The sequence below is a fragment of the Varroa destructor genome, unplaced genomic scaffold (assembly GCF_002443255.2).
Source record: "Varroa destructor unplaced genomic scaffold, Vdes_3.0 BEIS01000002.1, whole genome shotgun sequence".
Lineage (NCBI taxonomy): Eukaryota > Metazoa > Arthropoda > Arachnida > Mesostigmata > Varroidae > Varroa > Varroa destructor.
In genome coordinates, this window is record NW_019211455.1 from 12,235,300 (window position 1) to 12,254,083 (window position 18,784).

At 41.1% G+C, this 18,784-nt stretch overlaps 2 protein-coding genes and 2 long non-coding RNA genes across 10 annotated transcripts; 1 reads left to right on the forward strand and 3 right to left on the reverse strand.

Moving 5' to 3' along the window:
* Positions 1 to 1,445: 1,445 nt before the first annotated feature.
* ktub (Tub domain-containing protein ktub) lies at positions 1,446 to 4,931 on the reverse strand. The gene has a single exon (XM_022791574.2). The coding sequence runs from the start codon at positions 3,176 to 3,178 to the stop codon at positions 1,790 to 1,792; it is 1,389 nt and encodes a 462-aa protein (XP_022647309.1). The 5' UTR covers positions 3,179 to 4,931; the 3' UTR covers positions 1,446 to 1,789.
* A 207-nt stretch (positions 4,932 to 5,138) lies between these two features.
* Positions 5,139 to 10,584, reverse strand: LOC111244363 (glycogen synthase kinase-3-like). Of its 6 annotated transcripts, XM_086979012.1 has the most exons (10): positions 10,315 to 10,584; positions 9,956 to 10,046; positions 9,423 to 9,526; positions 8,261 to 8,383; positions 7,848 to 8,012; positions 7,480 to 7,670; positions 7,027 to 7,203; positions 6,829 to 6,937; positions 6,311 to 6,379; positions 5,140 to 6,139 (listed from the first exon to the last, which is right to left on the reverse strand). In XM_086979012.1, the coding sequence occupies exons 3-10, from the start codon at positions 9,504 to 9,506 to the stop codon at positions 5,972 to 5,974; spliced, it is 1,086 nt and encodes a 361-aa protein (XP_086835138.1). In that variant the 5' UTR covers positions 9,507 to 9,526; positions 9,956 to 10,046; positions 10,315 to 10,584; the 3' UTR covers positions 5,140 to 5,971. The 6 variants fall into 6 exon arrangements, with proteins under 6 accessions (XP_086835137.1, XP_086835138.1, XP_022647126.1 ...); XM_086979011.1 differs by lacking the exon at positions 9,956 to 10,046 and having other exon boundaries at positions 5,139 to 6,139; positions 9,423 to 9,517; XM_022791391.2 differs by lacking the exons at positions 9,956 to 10,046; positions 10,315 to 10,584 and adding an exon at positions 10,126 to 10,289.
* A 411-nt stretch (positions 10,585 to 10,995) lies between these two features.
* On the forward strand, positions 10,996 to 17,756 carry LOC111245012 (uncharacterized). Of its 2 annotated transcripts, XR_002671168.2 has the most exons (3): positions 10,997 to 11,566; positions 11,873 to 12,125; positions 17,073 to 17,756. It is a non-coding gene; the product is annotated as an uncharacterized LOC111245012 (long non-coding RNA). The 2 variants fall into 2 exon arrangements; XR_015320202.1 differs by lacking the exon at positions 17,073 to 17,756 and having other exon boundaries at positions 10,996 to 11,566; positions 11,873 to 13,119.
* LOC147757383 (uncharacterized) lies at positions 15,716 to 17,078 on the reverse strand. The gene is made up of 2 exons (XR_015320203.1): positions 16,236 to 17,078; positions 15,716 to 16,059 (listed from the first exon to the last, which is right to left on the reverse strand). It is a non-coding gene; the product is annotated as an uncharacterized LOC147757383 (long non-coding RNA).
* Positions 17,757 to 18,784: the final 1,028 nt, after the last annotated feature.

Genomic DNA, 18,784 nt, shown 5'->3' on the forward strand with positions numbered 1-18,784 from the left:
ATATGACCCATGGTCTCATTCGGAGCCTCTCGCAGTTCGTTCCAAAGAAGCCATGCGATTGTTCAATGAATCAGCTACGAACAGCTTCAATATATTTAAGTAAGTCTACTAGGTCGCTTAGATTCACGGCGGTGCTTTCACAAAGAAAAATGTTATCGATATCTCTATCACGCTTGTGAATTTATTTAGGCTAACTTTTTTTGGGTAACCTAGGAAGAAATCTTGCGTATCGTAGGTTCGCTTCTCAGATGTACGAAGCGATCCTGCTAGAAAAAGTACGATTCGTTTTTCTAGTAGGATCGCTTTGAAGGCTCCACGGCGCTGGTGTTGTTTAAAAGCTGGAATATGGCCTATGCTAGACTTGTTGGAGTACCGTTACTCAGACGTAAGCTAAAGCGCCTTGAAAATAAGTGATCTATAAAAATTTGTTTCCTCTCACAACAAAGAGAATTCTGCGGCTTCGGTTATGGAGATTTCTCGGCGGATAACGCTTTTCGTAGTAACTGATTAATTAGAGAAAAAAAACTTGACCAAATATTGCGAAAGTGGAGCCAGGTCGACTTATGGATATGATTAACGAAAGTTCGAAGATTTTTGTCACCATCTTCGTCCGAAAAAAAACGTCAGATGTCTAACTAGCAGCAGACGAATTGATACAGGATTACTTACCCAATCATATTTCCATCTTTAATGCAGCGTAGTGAAGTCACGCATTTCTGAAGGCTAATGACAGATTATGATAAATATTATTAAGTATTTCTTTGGTAAGGTTCAGACGGACGTCAAAAAAGGCAATAATGCTGTGTATGTGGGTTTGAAAGCGTATTATCAGTGGCTGCCGTCTGGCAAACCCATAGACTCAGACCTTTACCGTCGATAGGTAACAAGATCACAACAAACTATTGAAAATAATTCATGTGAATCAACGAATGAACAGTGCGTCACCTTTAACCACGACAATTCCAGACCCGATACATCTTTAGCCATTTTTTTAACCGCCAAAAATTAATAGGAATTCGATGGAAATTTTAAATGCGTCCAGCTAGCGTTATCAGACTATCACCTGTTTCGGTCCCTGCAGGGGTGCTCATCTGGTTTCAACGAAAGTATGCAAAAATCGTTTATTACTGTTTTTTCGCCCAGAATTCACAGGGGTTCTACAAAGATATACAAAGATAGAGTGTTACCAGGAAAACGGCAGAAGGTCGTTGCTCAAATAATGCATATTTCGTTAAGCTATGTTATCTTAGAATGTAAAGAGGAAATTAAAACACTTTTGCCTTAAAAATGGCCAATATTTCTTCGACTGTTCAACGTTACGTCTTCCTAACGCTGTCGCTTAGTGCTTACTAATATCAGAATCCAGGAAATCAATTAGGACCCCCCCTCCCTCCCCCCCCCCCACAAGGATAATGTATCCTTACACTATGATGCAATGGCTGCTGCATTTTTCCGTTTGCCGTATTCGACCCTCATACAGGTCCTCTAAATGAAATGAAAAAAGCAATTTAAGTGTTTCTATTCTTATCAAAATCCTTCTCTTGCTTCAGTTGCTCTCTGTACGTTATGTTGAGTTTTGTAAGTAAACTCGCGTTTCTGTAAAAACAGAATTTTTTTTATTTTCAGGACCGAAATAATCATAGACAAGGCCTCACTTTGTCATGTGTCAATCTATATCTTCTTATCTGTGTCTTTGTATAATAATATCGTTGAAAACATTTTTGTTTTTGTGACTACCTAATCAGTCAACATGAAGCTTGCCTGCCCTTCCAAGTCATGTTGGCACTCACTACTCGCACGCAAGTTTCGAGTCAAACGAACTTAGTGCTATGGCAAACGCCTGCAGAGCGCACAGTGGATAGCTGTAGTCCATTGAGAAGTGGTCTTCCGTCACCCGTCCGAACTGCATTATAATCGTTTCCACGTCCTTGTCGTGCACCAGCTGGAAATTCTTCACCGACGCTTGGGTGACCCGTCCATGAAAGTTGAGCACGTAACTTTGCGTATCCTCGTTCCATACCGGTTGCTTGTTGCTTAAACGGAGCACATTTTCTAGGCGTCCAGTCTTGAAGCGTTCAATCAGACTTTCACTGTCCGACGTCGGCCGAACGCTATTACGTTCCGTCGCTTCGTCGACGATCGGTATTAGCACGGTCATTTTCCGAGGTCCCTTAAAACCCAACACGTTCGTGTCGTAGACGACGGCTGCGATTTCACTTCGGGTGTGGTCCTTATGCGAGCTTCTTTTCGGATTATCTCCTCCGTCGAATACAGTGAAAGATGTGCCGAAAAGGTTTGAGCGGAGTTTGCCTATAAACGACTCGCCATTTCGCGATAGATCTGTCGGATCCACTGATATGAGATAATTTGATGTAGCACTTTTCTTTCGTTTGCGGCCAGCTAACAGGAAGAGCTTCTTGTCAGCTCGTTCCAGATGCAAATAGTAAGTAGGGTAAAGTCCTCGATCAACACCTTTTTTGTCACGAGTAATGCGACATTTCACAGTCACTCCCTTGGGGCAAGGGGCATGAACGAAGTCGAACGTGCTTTTAAGCAGTATTTCTTCAAGTGTACCAATATCTTCTCGTTCAAATGCCTGTGAGTCACCCGGCATCAGCATGTTTGTACCTGCCGCGTCGTGGACCTGCGCCATTCGACATTCCGAAGGTGTATCCAGAGATAGCACCGACGATGATCTCCTCCAGGGATTATGAGTTACTGGCCGGTTCTCGAGAACTTCTTCTTCTGGCGAATTCCTGTTTCGATCAACTTCTAACTCTTTAGGTTTGCTCGCCAAAATTAGTGGCTGTTTTTGTTTTTTTGGTGTTTTGACATCTGTTTTACACTGACCGTCCGAATCGAGTTCGTCGACATCTTTACCAGAAGCTTCCCTGAGGGGTCCGTCGTATGCGTGTCGTTCCAGCATACTTGACATTGGTCGTCGCCTACCATCGGTGGCCTTGATGAGGGTCGCACTCTGCAAGCGTTTTTGCTTTTGTTTTTGTTCGAGCAGCTCACGTTGTCTCTGAAACTTATCCCCAGAGCCAGTTTTTGGTCGGCCTGGATCCTGTCCGACCTGACTAGCACCTTTATCCACATGCAAGCTCCATTCCGTTGTCGAGCTAAACGCTCGTGACCACATAGGAAGCTGTGGCTGTTCAGGCTTTTCAAGGTCCATTGCGGTGCTGACTCAGAAGAACCGACTCCGACAAGTGATCGAGGCAGTGATGATGTATCGGGTCACGACACTACCATTTATCAGTCACACCTATTTACTTGCTTACTTCATTAAGAAGAAGGGCTAATACGCCACGAGACAATGGAAACACCGGCAACAACGTATACGCGGTATCGAAACGAAGCGGAACACAAAAACAAGGAGAGCGATTGTTTTCTTTGCACAGCAGTTCTGCTACTTTGCAGAATTGCACCACTCATAAAACGCTAGGTTTTGTACTACTACTACTACTACAATTAACGCATGCACTCTCCAATTCCGGCAAAATCCAATGCTGCTACGGTCAGCCGATTTAGCAGATACAGTTAATGTCAAAAGCCAAATCACCGACTTTGAAGGAGCAGTTGCATCAGCATCGAATTGGTATCGAATTTTGTTGCAGCAGTCGAGTTGGCTCACTCCGTTTGTCGGCGTCGCTCCGTGTCGTTGATCAGCTGTCCAGTGAGCGTAGTTCAGTGGGTTTGTCTGCTCTGTGAGTGCTGTGTCCTCGCCGTAGACGAGAGCCCGCCGCGAGCACGGTTCGATGCGGCGGAGCGACGGTATGCCAGCTACGACAATCGCTTCCGATCACTCTGTCGAATTTTAGCCTAGTTGGCAGCGTCACCGCATAGGTTTTCCTGCAGGCACCGATGTAAGCTGTAGGTAGCTAGTTATTGCGATCCACTCCCTCTCTACAAGACTCGTGCTCCGTGAAGCGCGGCTGGTAAATGCACTGTTGGGATCGTCGTGTTATCCGCGTGGCGTTACCATGGCCACGATGTGCCTATGGTCGATGCTTATAGATCCATCGTGCCGCTGGTGGCCAGTAATCCGTCGACTGACAACTCGTGTTTTATACAACATCCACGTTAAGATATATACGGCTTAGGCTAGCTATTAGGCAAGGCAAGCGCGTCTATTGTGCGAGTGCCTGCATTGCATCAGCTATCGGCGAAATTGTACCATTATCACTACTGCATGCAGTGAATGGTAATATTAGTTTCTCCAAAGCTGGCCGCGTGGAGTAGGTCACACGGTGCCTTCGTCGAACAGAGAACGGTAATAAGCATTGTTCTAGAATGGTCCTTCTCGAAAGGTTCGAGTTGGCCTTCAGTCGACGTTTCAGCGAAGTATGTGGATATAGCACGCCGAGCGCCACCGGCAGAAGCACATATTAGACTATTAGCAATAGTAGCTGAAGTCGGTATCCTTGGAGTCGCTTTAGATCTTCGCTCATGGACGGGGTTAGATGGATTGGATACGGACTAGAGAAAACAGTTCTGTTGTCTTTTCTCTGGACACTTAAAGCGTGTAGTCTATAGTAGACAGACTACAGGTGTACATTTCGTAACGGCCGTAGGAAAGCCAGCACGAGAACAACGGCAGTGGAAAGAAGTATTTCGGACGCAGTTGATTGCTGCAAGATTCTCAATATCGTACAATCGGATCTGTAACAAGGCGCGCCTTTAGCTGCTAATGCAGTTTATACACCGAAAGCCGATTTCGACCCAATGGAGTTGGATCAGATACTTCACATGTCCTGTCGAGGCAGTACAGTGGCAGTGCTGGCGGTGATGGTCCGATGCTCTTTAGGCCCACACTATCAGCTTGCGGATATGGTTTGAATTCTCACAAGCTGCTGCTACTGGGTCGGGTGGCCTGCGACCAACTGAACTAAGCAAATACGATATGCATTTTAATTCAACCTGTGCTAGCTATCTGCTTGCTTGAAATGTCTACGGTTATCATTTTCACGTCTGCTAAACTATAGTATGGGAAGCGCCGGCAATCCCACCGATAGGTTGGTCAAGGATGCGCGATGTAGAAGTTTAACACTCGCTCTTTATACCTTATACTTTATATATATATATATATACTTATATAGATTCAAAGGAAGCCAGCGTTTGTTGCATCTAGTTACGAACCTGCTATATAACGGCGACCAAGTGTCTAGATGGGCCGTCTGGCAGGTCACATCGGGTGACGACATACATCATGCGGATTTGTCAACATCTCAGTATCAAACTACGATAACGATATTATGTTTATCAACCTGAGCAAACTATATAGAGAAAATATGATCGATGGGCATTTTTGAAACAATTCCGGGCTGCGACATAATACGATTACTGGACCAACCAAACAGATTTGTATGAGTCGATGCTGCGTGCATACATAATAAAATGCCCCCTTCCCGTCGTTCCCTCGGCGACAGATGAAAGGCAGAGATAATAATAGATCAATAGGGCTTTCTGTACCCGGTTTGAGAGCTCCGCAAGACAGTGCTAAACCGTAAAAGGGGAAGCGTTAGATATACTAAATATCGATAATAACGAACGTGCGCCGGACGATATGACAGTCTACCCAAAGTCTTTAGACGCGTTAAACTTTTGTCCGGCATTTGAGACGAATTCTCCGCCCAGTCGCTTCTAAACAGCTGGTGTTCTTTGTTCAAATGCAAGTATTTTATTTCTACTTTAATTAGCATTCATCATCACAATATGCTGGAAACGTTAATGAATAAAACTACACTTCAGTCACGTATATTTTCATGTAAGCGAACGCAAACCTTTCCGTCTGATTTGTGTAGCAGGTAAAAAACCATGGTTCATTTGTTTATATCGGCGATATCATTTCTGCTATTTCAATTTACAATATGGGCCACTGCGGCTAACAAGCAACATAAGTGAGCCGAACACAGCGGCGATCGGCAAATCTTTGGTGGACCAATGGCTTCGAACGTGCACAACGTGTCTAATTTGCTTGCGCGACAGGGTTCGTGTGCTGGAAAGCGATATTGATAGGTTCGGATCTATCGAATAGTTCCTTTATCCTCGGAATATACGTTAGCTCCTCCGGGGTGAAGTCATTTAGCGGGGTGGCAAAACTGCCAGAGGGTAGGCGGCATCGGTTCGTGCGGATCTGAAATTATACCATTTGTTACTTAACTTATATAACATATTGATGAAGTTATTATTAAGTGACAGGACAAACACGGTCCCTGCAGGTGACTTGATAGACACTAACGCAACATAGCAATAACCAACGATTCCTATACGTGGAAATACCCCGTACAAGATAAAGACTGCCAACCTCATTGAAAAAGCTGTAGGACAGAGCTTCCCAAGCATCGAGCCTTTCTGTTGGATTGTATCGGACCATCTGAAAAAGAACAAGCAACGCAGGTGACATGGGAATCATAGTAAGTAAGTAGTCCAACCGTACTAAAATGGCAAGACACAAATTACAGGATATGTTAATCTCACAGTGGCATCTGGCTAGTACTCAATCAAAAACCAGAGCAGAAGACTGAAAGATCAGGAACTGCAAAATGGGTATCATAAGAATTAGTTTGAAATCTTCTTCGTTTCTTTCGTTTAACACACAGATAAGAAGCACGCATTATATCGATGTTCGGCCATTCAACCTCTTCTATAGTCTATAGTGAACAGTCAAATCAAAGTTCGACAGTGCATACGGACATAATCAAAAATTAAGTTACAAGCTATAAAAGGATGCACCGGGCAGTGCTAAGAAGTTTCACCTCTAGTAACTTCAATATAAGAATGTAACACAGGCCGGCCTAAAATTAAAGATGGTTTGTAATGTACCATTGAAATCAAGATGAGCGCTTGCGGCTCGACTTTGTGCTCGAGAATCTCTGTCCAGCTGAGCGGCTCCTTCTTCGGCAGCCCAGAAGGAAAGGCCGGATGAAGAGCCCTGAAATGGCACAATCAGCCCGCTATGACCACTGATCAGATTAGATTATAAAACCGATATGGTTTTTAAGCTTCTGAAAATCGACAGACCTAATCTCTTTCCTGGTTGGCGTGCCGAGCATTCGGATCATTTCAGTAAGTTGATCAAGGTTCGACTCTCCACAGAATACCGGATGTAACAAAAACATCTCTGCGACAATGAGCCCCGCTGACCAAATGTCCACCTTTGTTGTGTATGACGTGCAGCCCATGACTAGCTCGGGCGCTCTAGAATATATCGAAAACCATTTGTTTAGCATAGAACCTCAGCTATGTACAGTAAATGCAACGTTTCTAGTCAAGTGGAACGACTAACATTGCTTTTGCCGCCAGATGTCATGTAAGGCAAAAGCAATAACTTGATATTTGCATCGCTGAACTTGTGGATACGAATGAGTTACCAGCACTACATATGTTGTTAACTGAAAAAAAAGTCTGCTATCGGTATCATTAATAGAAGTCTGTCGTCAAAAAGCGTTGGTTATACTCCTTCTTCCTCGATACCTATAGTGCCTCGTACATATGTAGGCGATATGCGTCTCGTTGGAGTTGAGCTTTTTGGCAGAACCGAAATCGCACAATTTTACTCGGCCCGTTTCAACATTGACGAGCACGTTCGACGGCTTCAGATCCCGGTGAGCAATGTTTCGGACGTGCAGATATTTAATGGCTCGAAGAAACTGGTGCATGATGACCTGCAGCCGCCTCAAAACAACAGCAATTGCATGTAATAAGTGAATGGTAAACGAGGAAAGGGTCGAATTGAAATCAGCTCAGAAGCACGCTAGAAATACGTGCACGCACGATGTGCTGATTTTCGCCAATTGAACAGAATAATACTGGAGACGGTGTATAGGGTCGATACGACGTACCTTGATAAAAACCGGCGGGATCAGTTTGGCACGTTTTCGAAATTGCACGAGAATGCGATGCAATGTTTCTTGGATGTAGTTCATTATGAGGTGCAACTTTAAAACGTCGTCACCAGTTTCAAGATAGTAGTATTTGAGGTGCACGATATTCGGATGGTCCATCATCTGTCAAGGAATAATCATATAACTACTCTACATCATTTAAAAATGTCTACTGAGCGATATGTGAAGTGGGCCAATGTGAGTTTCGTTCGCCTGTCAATGGGGACCGCTGAACGACGCTGGTCGAATTAACTTTCAGAAAAACAACTGTTAATATGTTTGCCGTAAAATGCATTTTATTAAAAGAAAATTTAATATGTTCAGTTAATATTAATAGTTGCTCGCGCAACAGATCTGCTAATAAAACATACCTTTAAAACTTCGAGTTCTCGCGAAATGAAATTTTGGTCGATATCCTGTGACTTCAAGGCTAAAATTTCCCCGTCTGATGTCTGTATACGACTTACGGAACCAAACGTCCCACGTCCTAAAATCTGGCAGAGAACGTTAGCGGAGAATCGAAATTATTTTATAACTTTAGTAGCATAATATATAGCCACAGAACAATGTACCACCCGTTTAGATTAGTACACGAGTCGTAAACATAGCATTGGGGTATGACTATCTTAAGTTAAGCCTACCTGGTTCAACGTATCAAACTGACCAAACAACCACCCCCACCGCTCCGAATATGCTCTTTTAGATTGGATTATGTAGGTTGGAGCAAAACGTTGAGCTCGGAGAAATCTATTGTGATTAATAGGAAAACTGTTAATAGGAAAGGCTATCTGCTGGTTATGCGCCAAAATGAGCACAAATCCTTATTGAAATAACTGATATAGAAAAAAAAAAAGCTTTAGACAAGGGGAAGATGTGACTTTAGCGACAGTTGGTAGCAACAGACATATTGTAATAGCTTATCAACTTTGAGATATGCAAACAGTTAACCAGTGATCACTTTTTAACTATCGCTTTGTCTTTTTCTGCCCCAACAAAATATTTTACAATAAAAAGAAAAAATAATACCAAGGATAGTTCTAATCTTCAACTAGTTTTTCTTAGTGAAACCTATACGACTTGGCTCCAGTGAATAGCCGCCCCAAGGATCCCGGACGTCTAAGAAAACTTGATTTTAATAAAGTTCGAAGAATGTGTTCGAAACTTGGCCTTTGCATAACTGATCCCGTCTTTATGCTAGTAGGTACATCAGCAATTTCTGAAGGTAGTCAACTGAGCCGGTGATCAGATTTGTGGGTTCGGCAATAGCATCGTTAAAAACAACGGCGTTTCTCTAGTAAACTGCTCAAAAAAAATCCCTCAATGATATTTTCCCTCTACGCTACGCAGGTGGATATCAAACCTTGAGAACAGCGCTTCTCTCCTAGCAGTTTTTAACACTACACGCAGCACAGACATCCATAGATCGTTGGCCTACTTTTAATCTGTCCCAATAACGCCTTATATTTATAGGCACCGGTTAGCATAAGAACGAACATTCGCCTGGTAACTTAAGCGAATATTATTGCTACTTACCTTCTGAAAACAAAACTTCAACCTTACTTGTTCACCTCCGGGATTTTTTTTAACTACGACCTCTTTCCATCCGCTTTCCTCCATGTTAACAACGTCTGCATTTTCTAGAAGCAATTCATCCATACACTTAAAATGTGTCTAATTTCATGTTTTTCTCGTATACGTACTTGAGATTCTGAGAGATTAAGTTAAAATTGGATGGCATTAATCCGTAAATCAATAACTCAAAACATAGCTATCGTTTACACTTTTCAAGTCCGCTTAGTTGGATGTATTTCCTAAGTTGAATAAAGATGTTCACACGATTAGGGCACACCGTGCGATTGTCAGTACTAAGGTAAAACTAGTCAACATTATTGCAATTCGTTACGTCACTTGACCAGCTTTTTCAATGAAATGCCGAATTTCAAAAATTTCTAAATAAAAATTAAGACTAAACGATCAGTGGAAGCGGTATGATGTTTTTATTTGTTGTCTATGTACCGGCGTTCGCTTCAAAATGGCCAAGTATATAACAAATTAGCGCAGCTGACCTATTTCGATACTGTGTAGTGTCTAAGCATATTGCCATAGGCGTGCGTATCTTCGTACGTTGCACTCCTTATTCCTCTGTTGGAAATGCACCTGTGAGACCAAAAAGTGCTTTTATATAGCCTGACAGGGGAAACAATGGTTCAATCAAGACCGAAAAGCGATGACTAACGGCCCGGCTGTTCAGGTAGTTTAGGCTAAATCAGAGGCCAGATCGACAAACGTTGCTTTCTAAAGCGGTTCTCTCCTACAAGAAAGGTCTGGGGTGTCCTTAAGTGCCCCACTCTGCACATGAACGGATATCAGCAATACAGGTCAAACCTGCCGCAAACAATCTGCATTTAGAGGCGTTGGTACATACCAGTCATGATTTCGTTTTTGTCCACGCTTGGAGATATGCGCGTCGAGTTTAACTACGAGATTATCCCCAAAGCTACCATAATTAGCTTACTTCAAACTTCTATGTTAGGTCTACTGTCACAGCACCATATTAAAGTAACGGAGAAACTAATGTTATCATGCTTGTATTGTTCGTGACCTATGGTTTTTTAATAGTTTATGACAGCGGTTGCTCTGATTCGGCCAGAGCGGATCAGCTCGTCAGAATTAAGCATGGAGCATTTGACAGATCTGCTACTATTTATCGTTCAATACCGTCTAAGCAAATTATATAGTGATCTTTAAAAACGATATGAATAAAAGATACAAAAAAATCGAGTGAGTTAGAAAATGTTAATTCCGCTTAAGTGTGGGCTTTTATTTTTTTACGTTCTGAAACTATAGTTGCCTGGCAAGCGAGACGGTAAAGGGCTCACGAAAATCGATAACAAACCCAAGCATCAATAAAGATTACTGGAAATTACCCAGCAATCCTGCAACGTCAAGGGCAGTTGTAAAGAAGTGAAACCAAATCATACACGGAAGACCAACGGAAGATCAGACTAATACAATAAAGATATGGCTTTTTTTAATGTCATCATAATGTTTTTAGAGCGGGTTAATTTCACATAATCATAAACGCTACCGACAATATTATTGTATATGTCCTAAAAAGTTAAGCGAACTTTTGAAACCGAGAGTAGGTCGCAGTGTGCAAGACTCCGGTATTCAGTAGAATTATCACAGCAGGACGCACAATTACAGACGTATTGACAATGTGTGTTACAAGTGTTTGGGTAATCTTTCGAGCTAGCGTTAACGTCGGTTACATCTTTTGAATTCTTAATGCATATCTACCGCCAGTTAACCGATCGGAAATGGTGGTAATATAGAATTGAACCTAAAGGATCTGTAGACGTGATGACAGTCGCACTCTATTCATTTAGGGAAACAACGTCCGTCTCGTAAACACAAAGAGGTCTCTCTCCATAGCTGACGACTCTCAGCTGTTCTTGTTATGGAAGTCCTTGGTGCAGCCTCTTTAGGATTGCCTTAAGGTCGTACCACGATTGGGAGCCCTATATAAGCAATCAGGAAGGACCGAGGAGAAAAAGAAGCCGTATCCAAAAACCAAATGGACCAATGCGATCACCTTACGCGATAATCTGCCCAATTTTAGGATTCAATCTCGTACTTGCCTAGTTCGTGCGAATTGATCATTCATCATTATTCAGGTACTATCTCTATAAGATAAACTTGATTTGGCGTCATGTTAAATTGATCGACGCTATATAGCCAACGTTTAAATTAATGTATGAGAAGAATCAGTGCAAGCTCGCATAGACCCGTACGTTTTGTATCTTTTCACTTAATTGTGCATCTGTATTCATGGGCAAACGATAATCTTAAAAGCGCACAGAATAGATACTTGAATCCAGACCCTTAAATATATATATGTATACTAGTGATAGCAAAACAGTTTACTGTCGTAGTCCGACATTTAGTCTATCGCACACAAAACGTATTGCACTTTGTTCCAGCCTAGATCACGACCTACACCTAGAAAGGTCGATAGATCCAGAGCAAACTGTGAACCTCCTACCGGTTTCTTGCGACGTATCAGTTTGGCTGCGACGCCTAAAGTGTCACTGCCATCGGGATGTCGCATGACACGCGCCAAAAACAATTGCCGCCAATAACCCGAAAATAGAGAGAGGGGCTAGTCAGCAGCTTCAAAAATTAGAAACATCCTTGTTCTTCCGTCATTGTCCTGGATAAGACTTTCCCGAAATGGTAAGATTTTCAAAAAAAAAAACGGTCCGAGTGGTTCTTGTGTTAAAGATCAATTAACTGGTAACTTAAGGTTTCAATTCTGCTAAAATATGTTTTCGAAACGATAAGAACTGTACTTTCGCATTAAATCGAACTCAAGCAACTGACCAGTATGTAACACGACTTAGTCCGTATCGCCGTGTTTCCTGAATTTGTACATAAAAACTATTCCTATTATTATCACACATATTTAGAACAGCCTAAAATATCACTGAGAGATATGAAACGAGAGAAGGCTATTAGTAAGGCAATGAGTAAAAGCAGCCGCATGTATGTACTTCAGTTTTCCCCTGGCCGTCCTTTGCTTGGGCCTAGTGGAGGCCGGTGTCCTTGCTTATAAGCAACCCTTCGAAACTCTAGAGAGCTGGTCACGGCCATTAGTTACGGCGCGGTACCGCTATATAGCTTGTAACCCAACAACACGCTTGGAGTAGACGGAACAATAAAGTACTAGCAATCGTAGTATAGAGAACAGCATGCGACCGAAGTAAGCCATTACTTGCTTTTACTAGCATAGAACGTTACTTCAAGAAGTGGTAGTTATTCGGTGGGGTGTTGTGGAGGTTGGCTTTAATCGATCATCACATTGGTTGGAAGGTATACAAAACGTATTCTGCACGATATACATCAAAACTAGTTCGCAACGTAATCGATCGGACAGACCTGCTCTCGTGAGCAGGCCAAGTACGTGCATCGACTAACACATAAAGAAAATCATTAGGAGACAAGTTGTTTTATTCTAGGACAACCAAAGAGGCATCGTCGGATATGGCGTGGTGCCAACGTTACCACTCCTTAGTACGGTAAACCATCATTAAAGTCATAGAGCATAGAACTCTGAACTTAAAAAATAGGTTAGTAACAAAGATAGGAAAATGAAAAACACATAAATATATGAAATAAGTTGCTTATTTCAGTTAATAAATAAATTGCCGAAACTGAGCCCGAGGCCGAACTTTTCATGTTCTGGAATTTTCTTCTACAGGTTAGAAGTTAGAGGTTTTTATCTATTTTTAATCACATATACTTCGCACGAACGCAGAGGGCTAAAAGCAAGTTATATTTAAAGGAACATACTCAACTAAATTCAAATAATATTGAGTATATATCTTTTCATTACTTAACAAGTGAATCTTTTAATAGAAATTCTACTTAATTTTGGTTTTTCATTTTTAGAAACACGTATATTTCAATTCATATTATACATACTGCTATATAAAGATTAATGTTTGGACAAATAGGCCATACATAATCTCTCTTATCACTTACCTATTACGATAAGAAATACAACATATTCAACTGATGACGTGAAAACTAACGAGGTACTCATAAATTAAACGAACTTAATTTGTTTCTGGTAGAATAGAACGAATATTGATTGCTACATTGTGGAAATATAGACGCTAATCAATGCGGTAAGTCAATCGGACGCTTCGCGATTGATCGCCACATGTAGATGTGGCACATGTAGATGATAGGTCTTCCGTGCGGTGCTGCTTGATCTGTTTCTTCTTTGCAGGACCTGAACTATTTCAGAGCCTATTTGTGGTTCTACATAAACACTTCCTTTCAGATTATTTGACAACAGTAAATGAATCCATCAACTTGGTTGTGTAAAGCCAGTCGTCTCTCTTTAGCTTCAGATGACTATATGTTACCTTCGTAAATACTGTACAGGTATTTAATTTTCTTTTAGATGTAGTGCTAGCGAGGGTCTTTTACTTGAAAAAAGATAATTGTTTTTAGCCTTAAATCAAATATCGGGCAAAACCCAGATGCATGTCCTGATAGATCTTGTTTTTGAACAAGGTAATGGCCTTCTTTTAAGAAAAGATCTAACTGCAACGTTATCCAAATAAAAATACTGCCAGTTTTTTCTTAGTATGTGTCTACATACAAGTCCGAAGCCATTGTTTACTTCACTCGTGTCTCGTCAGAAGGACTGTTCGTTCCTTTTAGAATCATTTGTTCTAAAGCTTAGCTAAAATACACACTTCCGTATTTAGTTGATATTCATACACATGATGCGCCTTATGCCTTTATGTCTAAATACACAGTGACGGCTTCATTTAGTTGACGATTGAGATCGTTGGCTTCCTTTATAAACAAAAACTTTCTTACTTTATACATGAAATGAAGCATATAGACCACGCCAAAGAAGTTTACAATGCTGACAACATAATCCACGCACCTACGCTGTGTCGGCACCCCAGTTACGCCTTTATGACTGCATCGAAGTAAATGTCATATGTATTCTTTCCTACGTCTGTCTCCTTTTCTGCCGCGCCTTGTTCATTCCTGTAGTAATAACAATAACATCGTTTGTAGCTAGAATGACCTTCGAAGAGTGTCAACCTTTTTTTAGCTATGAGGTGGTTTATCTCTCTTCTTCCATAACAACCACAATAGACGATCACTTCGAACTGATAAACTGATAATCTTGGATCTGTGTGTGGCAGAATCCTCTAACGCTTAGCGAACGCGCTAGACAGATAACTTATTCGTGCATGTCGACGTTCTGGCTTGTCCATCCACGGCACTGCCATCGTAACTGCAGTCGTCGCCGAAGCCCCGTCTTGTTCTATGGCAATGAGTCAAATGATGAGGACGAGAAACAGCTGTTTACAAACAAAGTACAGCGTCCCCGTCGGTTCACGACGCTATGACGCATCGTTCCATAAATGGATAAATAACGTTCAGAGCAAGGCGGACCAGTACGCGCAGTATTGAAAGTGTGCTACTAAGGCAGCACCAACACCGACGCTGCCAGAGGCAGACGACTCCGGATGCTTAGAAAGCACTTATTATGAGGCTTATTTTCACTGAGGGAAATTTCGATAGCAAATAGGGACAATCGATGAATTTATATGTTCCGAGCTCCAGGTCTGCTGCTATCGTTATAATTAGGCATTGCTTCGGACGACGATCCCAACACGAAGTAACGTGTGTCGACGCGCAGACGATCTCGTCTCAGGTTGATGAGTTTAGTTTTAATTAAACGGTTAATGCTGTTCCATACTGATAGGGACGGGACAATTTGATAGGGTTGAGGTAGTGACCTACTAATTTAAGGTAGCGATAAACTCCTCTTTATGGCCATTCAGTTTGTGAAATAGATCTATTAATGAAGGTTACTAGGCGAAGAAATGTAAAAATGCTCAAGAATACAAGGGCACGTAATAACAAGATAAATTAAACTTCAACGTTACTTTGAATAGGCTCTTTAACATGTAAAGGAAGTTCTTAATATTCTAACCGCAAACTGAGATTAGGGTACCGTGTTATTTTTAGGGACAAAATTGAATCGTAAGCTTTCAGTTGAAGTTTTCCTTCAATACTACTATTGTATACTAAAGTTGACAAAAAAAAAGCCCACACAAACACTTTTGATTTACCTAGTAATCATAGGAACTTCGTTCTAAGAAAACGGGTGTAATGTAGAGAGATTTATAGAACTTAGTAGCAGCAGCTAGCAATGTTTTGTCACATCCTGCCTTGTATCACCGTAGCCACATAAGACAACTTTGATTTCAGTGAATACGCAACGAACATAAACTCACCCAATTGCATTTTATTATTATTTAAGACATATTATATAATGTCATCACAATTGAAATATGAAGTAAATTTTGCCAATGTCGTACAGTGAAGTGTAGAGGTTTGAGGCGTCCTATGTAACATCCAAAAATGAGGGTATTGTAATACCATGGCTAGTGAGTCCTATTCTCCTAATAGTGCTAGTGTCACCGATATCTTTATAGGAAAAATGATCTATTTTTAGGTAGAGTTGACTGGTACTGCTCCGTGAAAATGATGTCCAACTCGGCCACTTCAATGGAACTCCTAGTAGGTTACCTTTATCGTCTGGAAATATAGGCTTCTCAGCAGAGAGGGCCTAATTGTGAAGAAAACAACACAGCTTATTATTATAGCATACGCATTTCTCGATGAGAGGCCCAAATTACAACAACTAAATACTGCGATAGACAAAGTTTTGAACGATATCAATTCGAATAAAGGTTTTGATGGCAATAAAAGGAATATGCTTCCATCCAAAACGTTACTCCATACCTGAGTCTGAGAATAATGATAATCGGCAAATTCTGTTAGACGCGATGCCCCGTTGATTGTTGGGTACTTCTTTTAGTATAAATCTTGAAAAAAATCATTCAGATAAAAAATACATTCGAAATTAACCTAAAAATGTTCCTTTTCCTTTTTGGTACCTTTTCGCCTTAATCGTATCAGTCTAAAATACGAAAACAAGCAACTGCAGTGTATGTATAAAGTGGTAACTATCCTTTCATCTCATCTGTTCTCCAAGCGAGGCCCCTCATAGAACCTACAGCAGCAAATACATCGAAACCGTACGCAACTGACGACATTCCGCCGCTTAACCATTGATATTTGCTTCGTACTCCTAGATGCGCCCCACCTAAGTCCCTTTGCTTTTGTAGCAGCTTAGGCAACAGAGCAGAGATCTGCGGGTCTGCATCATCAGCCCAGTCACTGTGACAGTTTGTGCCCACATTTACGGTGCAAGCTATCATGTTTGACAGTTCTCCCCCAATTCTACCGTAATGTAACCAGTTTACATCCTTCGAAAGAGAAGGCATGAAAATTGATTGTGCTAATTAGGCAGAACTTTGATGATGTGCCCGCTCACTGGATGACTTTGTTTCTATTTTCGAGCGTAACAGCAGGCTGCACATGTATAACTGTATGTAGCGGACAACACTGGCTCCGTAGTTTAAACATAGTCGTCATCATCATAGTTTATTTCTCTAAGCGAGGAACAGTCCAATAAGCGTCTTTTTTCTAATTTTGTGCAATACAGTCCAAAGCAAAGGCATTAAACCCATAAACAGTGTGTTTGGGCTAAAACCAACAGTTAATTCTGTTAAACAGATCGGTGTCGACCATGACTACGAGCGCTGGCAACATCCATTGAAAGTTGAGAGAGAGAGAGAGAGAGAGTAGAAAAACGTTGGCCACCTTATCGGTCCTACATTCGATGCAGCAATACGAAGAAATCACCTTTGACATGAGATATTGCACATGTAATCGTTGACTACCCTACCGAATCGTATCCATCAAGACGCGTTTCAATCAAGCATCAAGAAGGCATTTACTACAGCGGACGACACGCATTACAGTAGCATCTGTGTTTCGTGCGGTATCGCCGTTAGGTGTTCCATCAAACGGCTGATTCCCTGTGTGACAGGAATCGTGTATCTATGCCCGGGTTCGAACCCAGATGTTACGGTAGCTTGCGTGCCTTCAACTATACTTTTGACTCCGACGAAAAAACCTTGCTACATTGTACCTTCGTCTGATCACAAACGGCGTCTGATTTGATAAATAAAGTTTCGGCAAATTTTTAAATCTGATTAGTTATTATATTGCAGACGCTATTAGTTTTCTAATCGGAGACAAGAAAACCGTATCGCTTTACTGTTGCCCATGTATGAACTAACTATACGATACAATTTAAATCATGGCTTAGGGTCGTGGCGCTCTGAACTGTATCCGATACAATCGCGAAAAAATAATTATCGCTTAAGAAATTTTGCCTTTGCGGTGAAGAATAAATAGACGAATAGAAATTGAAGTAAATTTAATCTTCACTTCTAATAAAACAATAACATTTTTTTTGTGTCCAACAGGAACACAAATAATTTAATTTTTAGGTTTTTTTTTTTTAAAAATAAAATCAGCGATTTTTTTCTGAATGCAGATACGAATCAGTTTAGATAAGCCATATTTACAATATGGCTAGTTTATAGGCAATATTTTTAGTTTCGCTTTAGAATAAACGTGAAATATAGCTGAATATCAAGTGCCTTATAATCGAATGAGAAAACTAAACTTTTAAGTTCTAGTAGTAGATGCAAAAACATTTAATTGAACTCGCTACTTCTCAGAAATAGTACGCCAGGATGGTTACTATTTATAGAGATGCTTCGAGCAAATTTACGGATACGAAGAATTTACGAACCTTTGTGATAATTGATAGCAAAGGCTCCCTTCAATTTTAGCGAATTTTTGTGCCCAGTTAGGCACCGATCTTCGAGTATTAGGACTAAAAAGCTGATGACCTTTATCATCATAACAGTCACAGTGGCAAAACATTTATTTTAAAACAAATCTCTCTAGATTCTACTACTACCCCCCCCCCCCCCATGAGCGGCCGCTTATTTTATATACGAATGAAAAAGAAAATGTTGACCATTGAATCATTTTTCGTGCGTCCGGCCTTGAATATCATGATGGCCCCGACAAAAAATTTTGGAATGACCGGGTTCGCGCGTTTACGTAAATTAATCTCATATGTAGCCATATTAAAATCTTAATAAGGTTCAAACTTTTCTCTGTGATTTTTAGATGGCTCTAAAACATGCTATATTTCTACACATAGTCACCTGTCAGCGTTGAAAAAGCTAAAATACCATGTTCCACCTGAAAGGCCCAATGTTATCAGCTTTATCCATATATTAGTTTGGTAAAATGAAAGCGGTTCTTAATGAACTAGTCTCTTTCATAGTACCTCCGGCCTCTCTCTATTACCAGACTTCACTTAAATCGATCACGTTTTATGCACAACAGCTCACAGAACGATG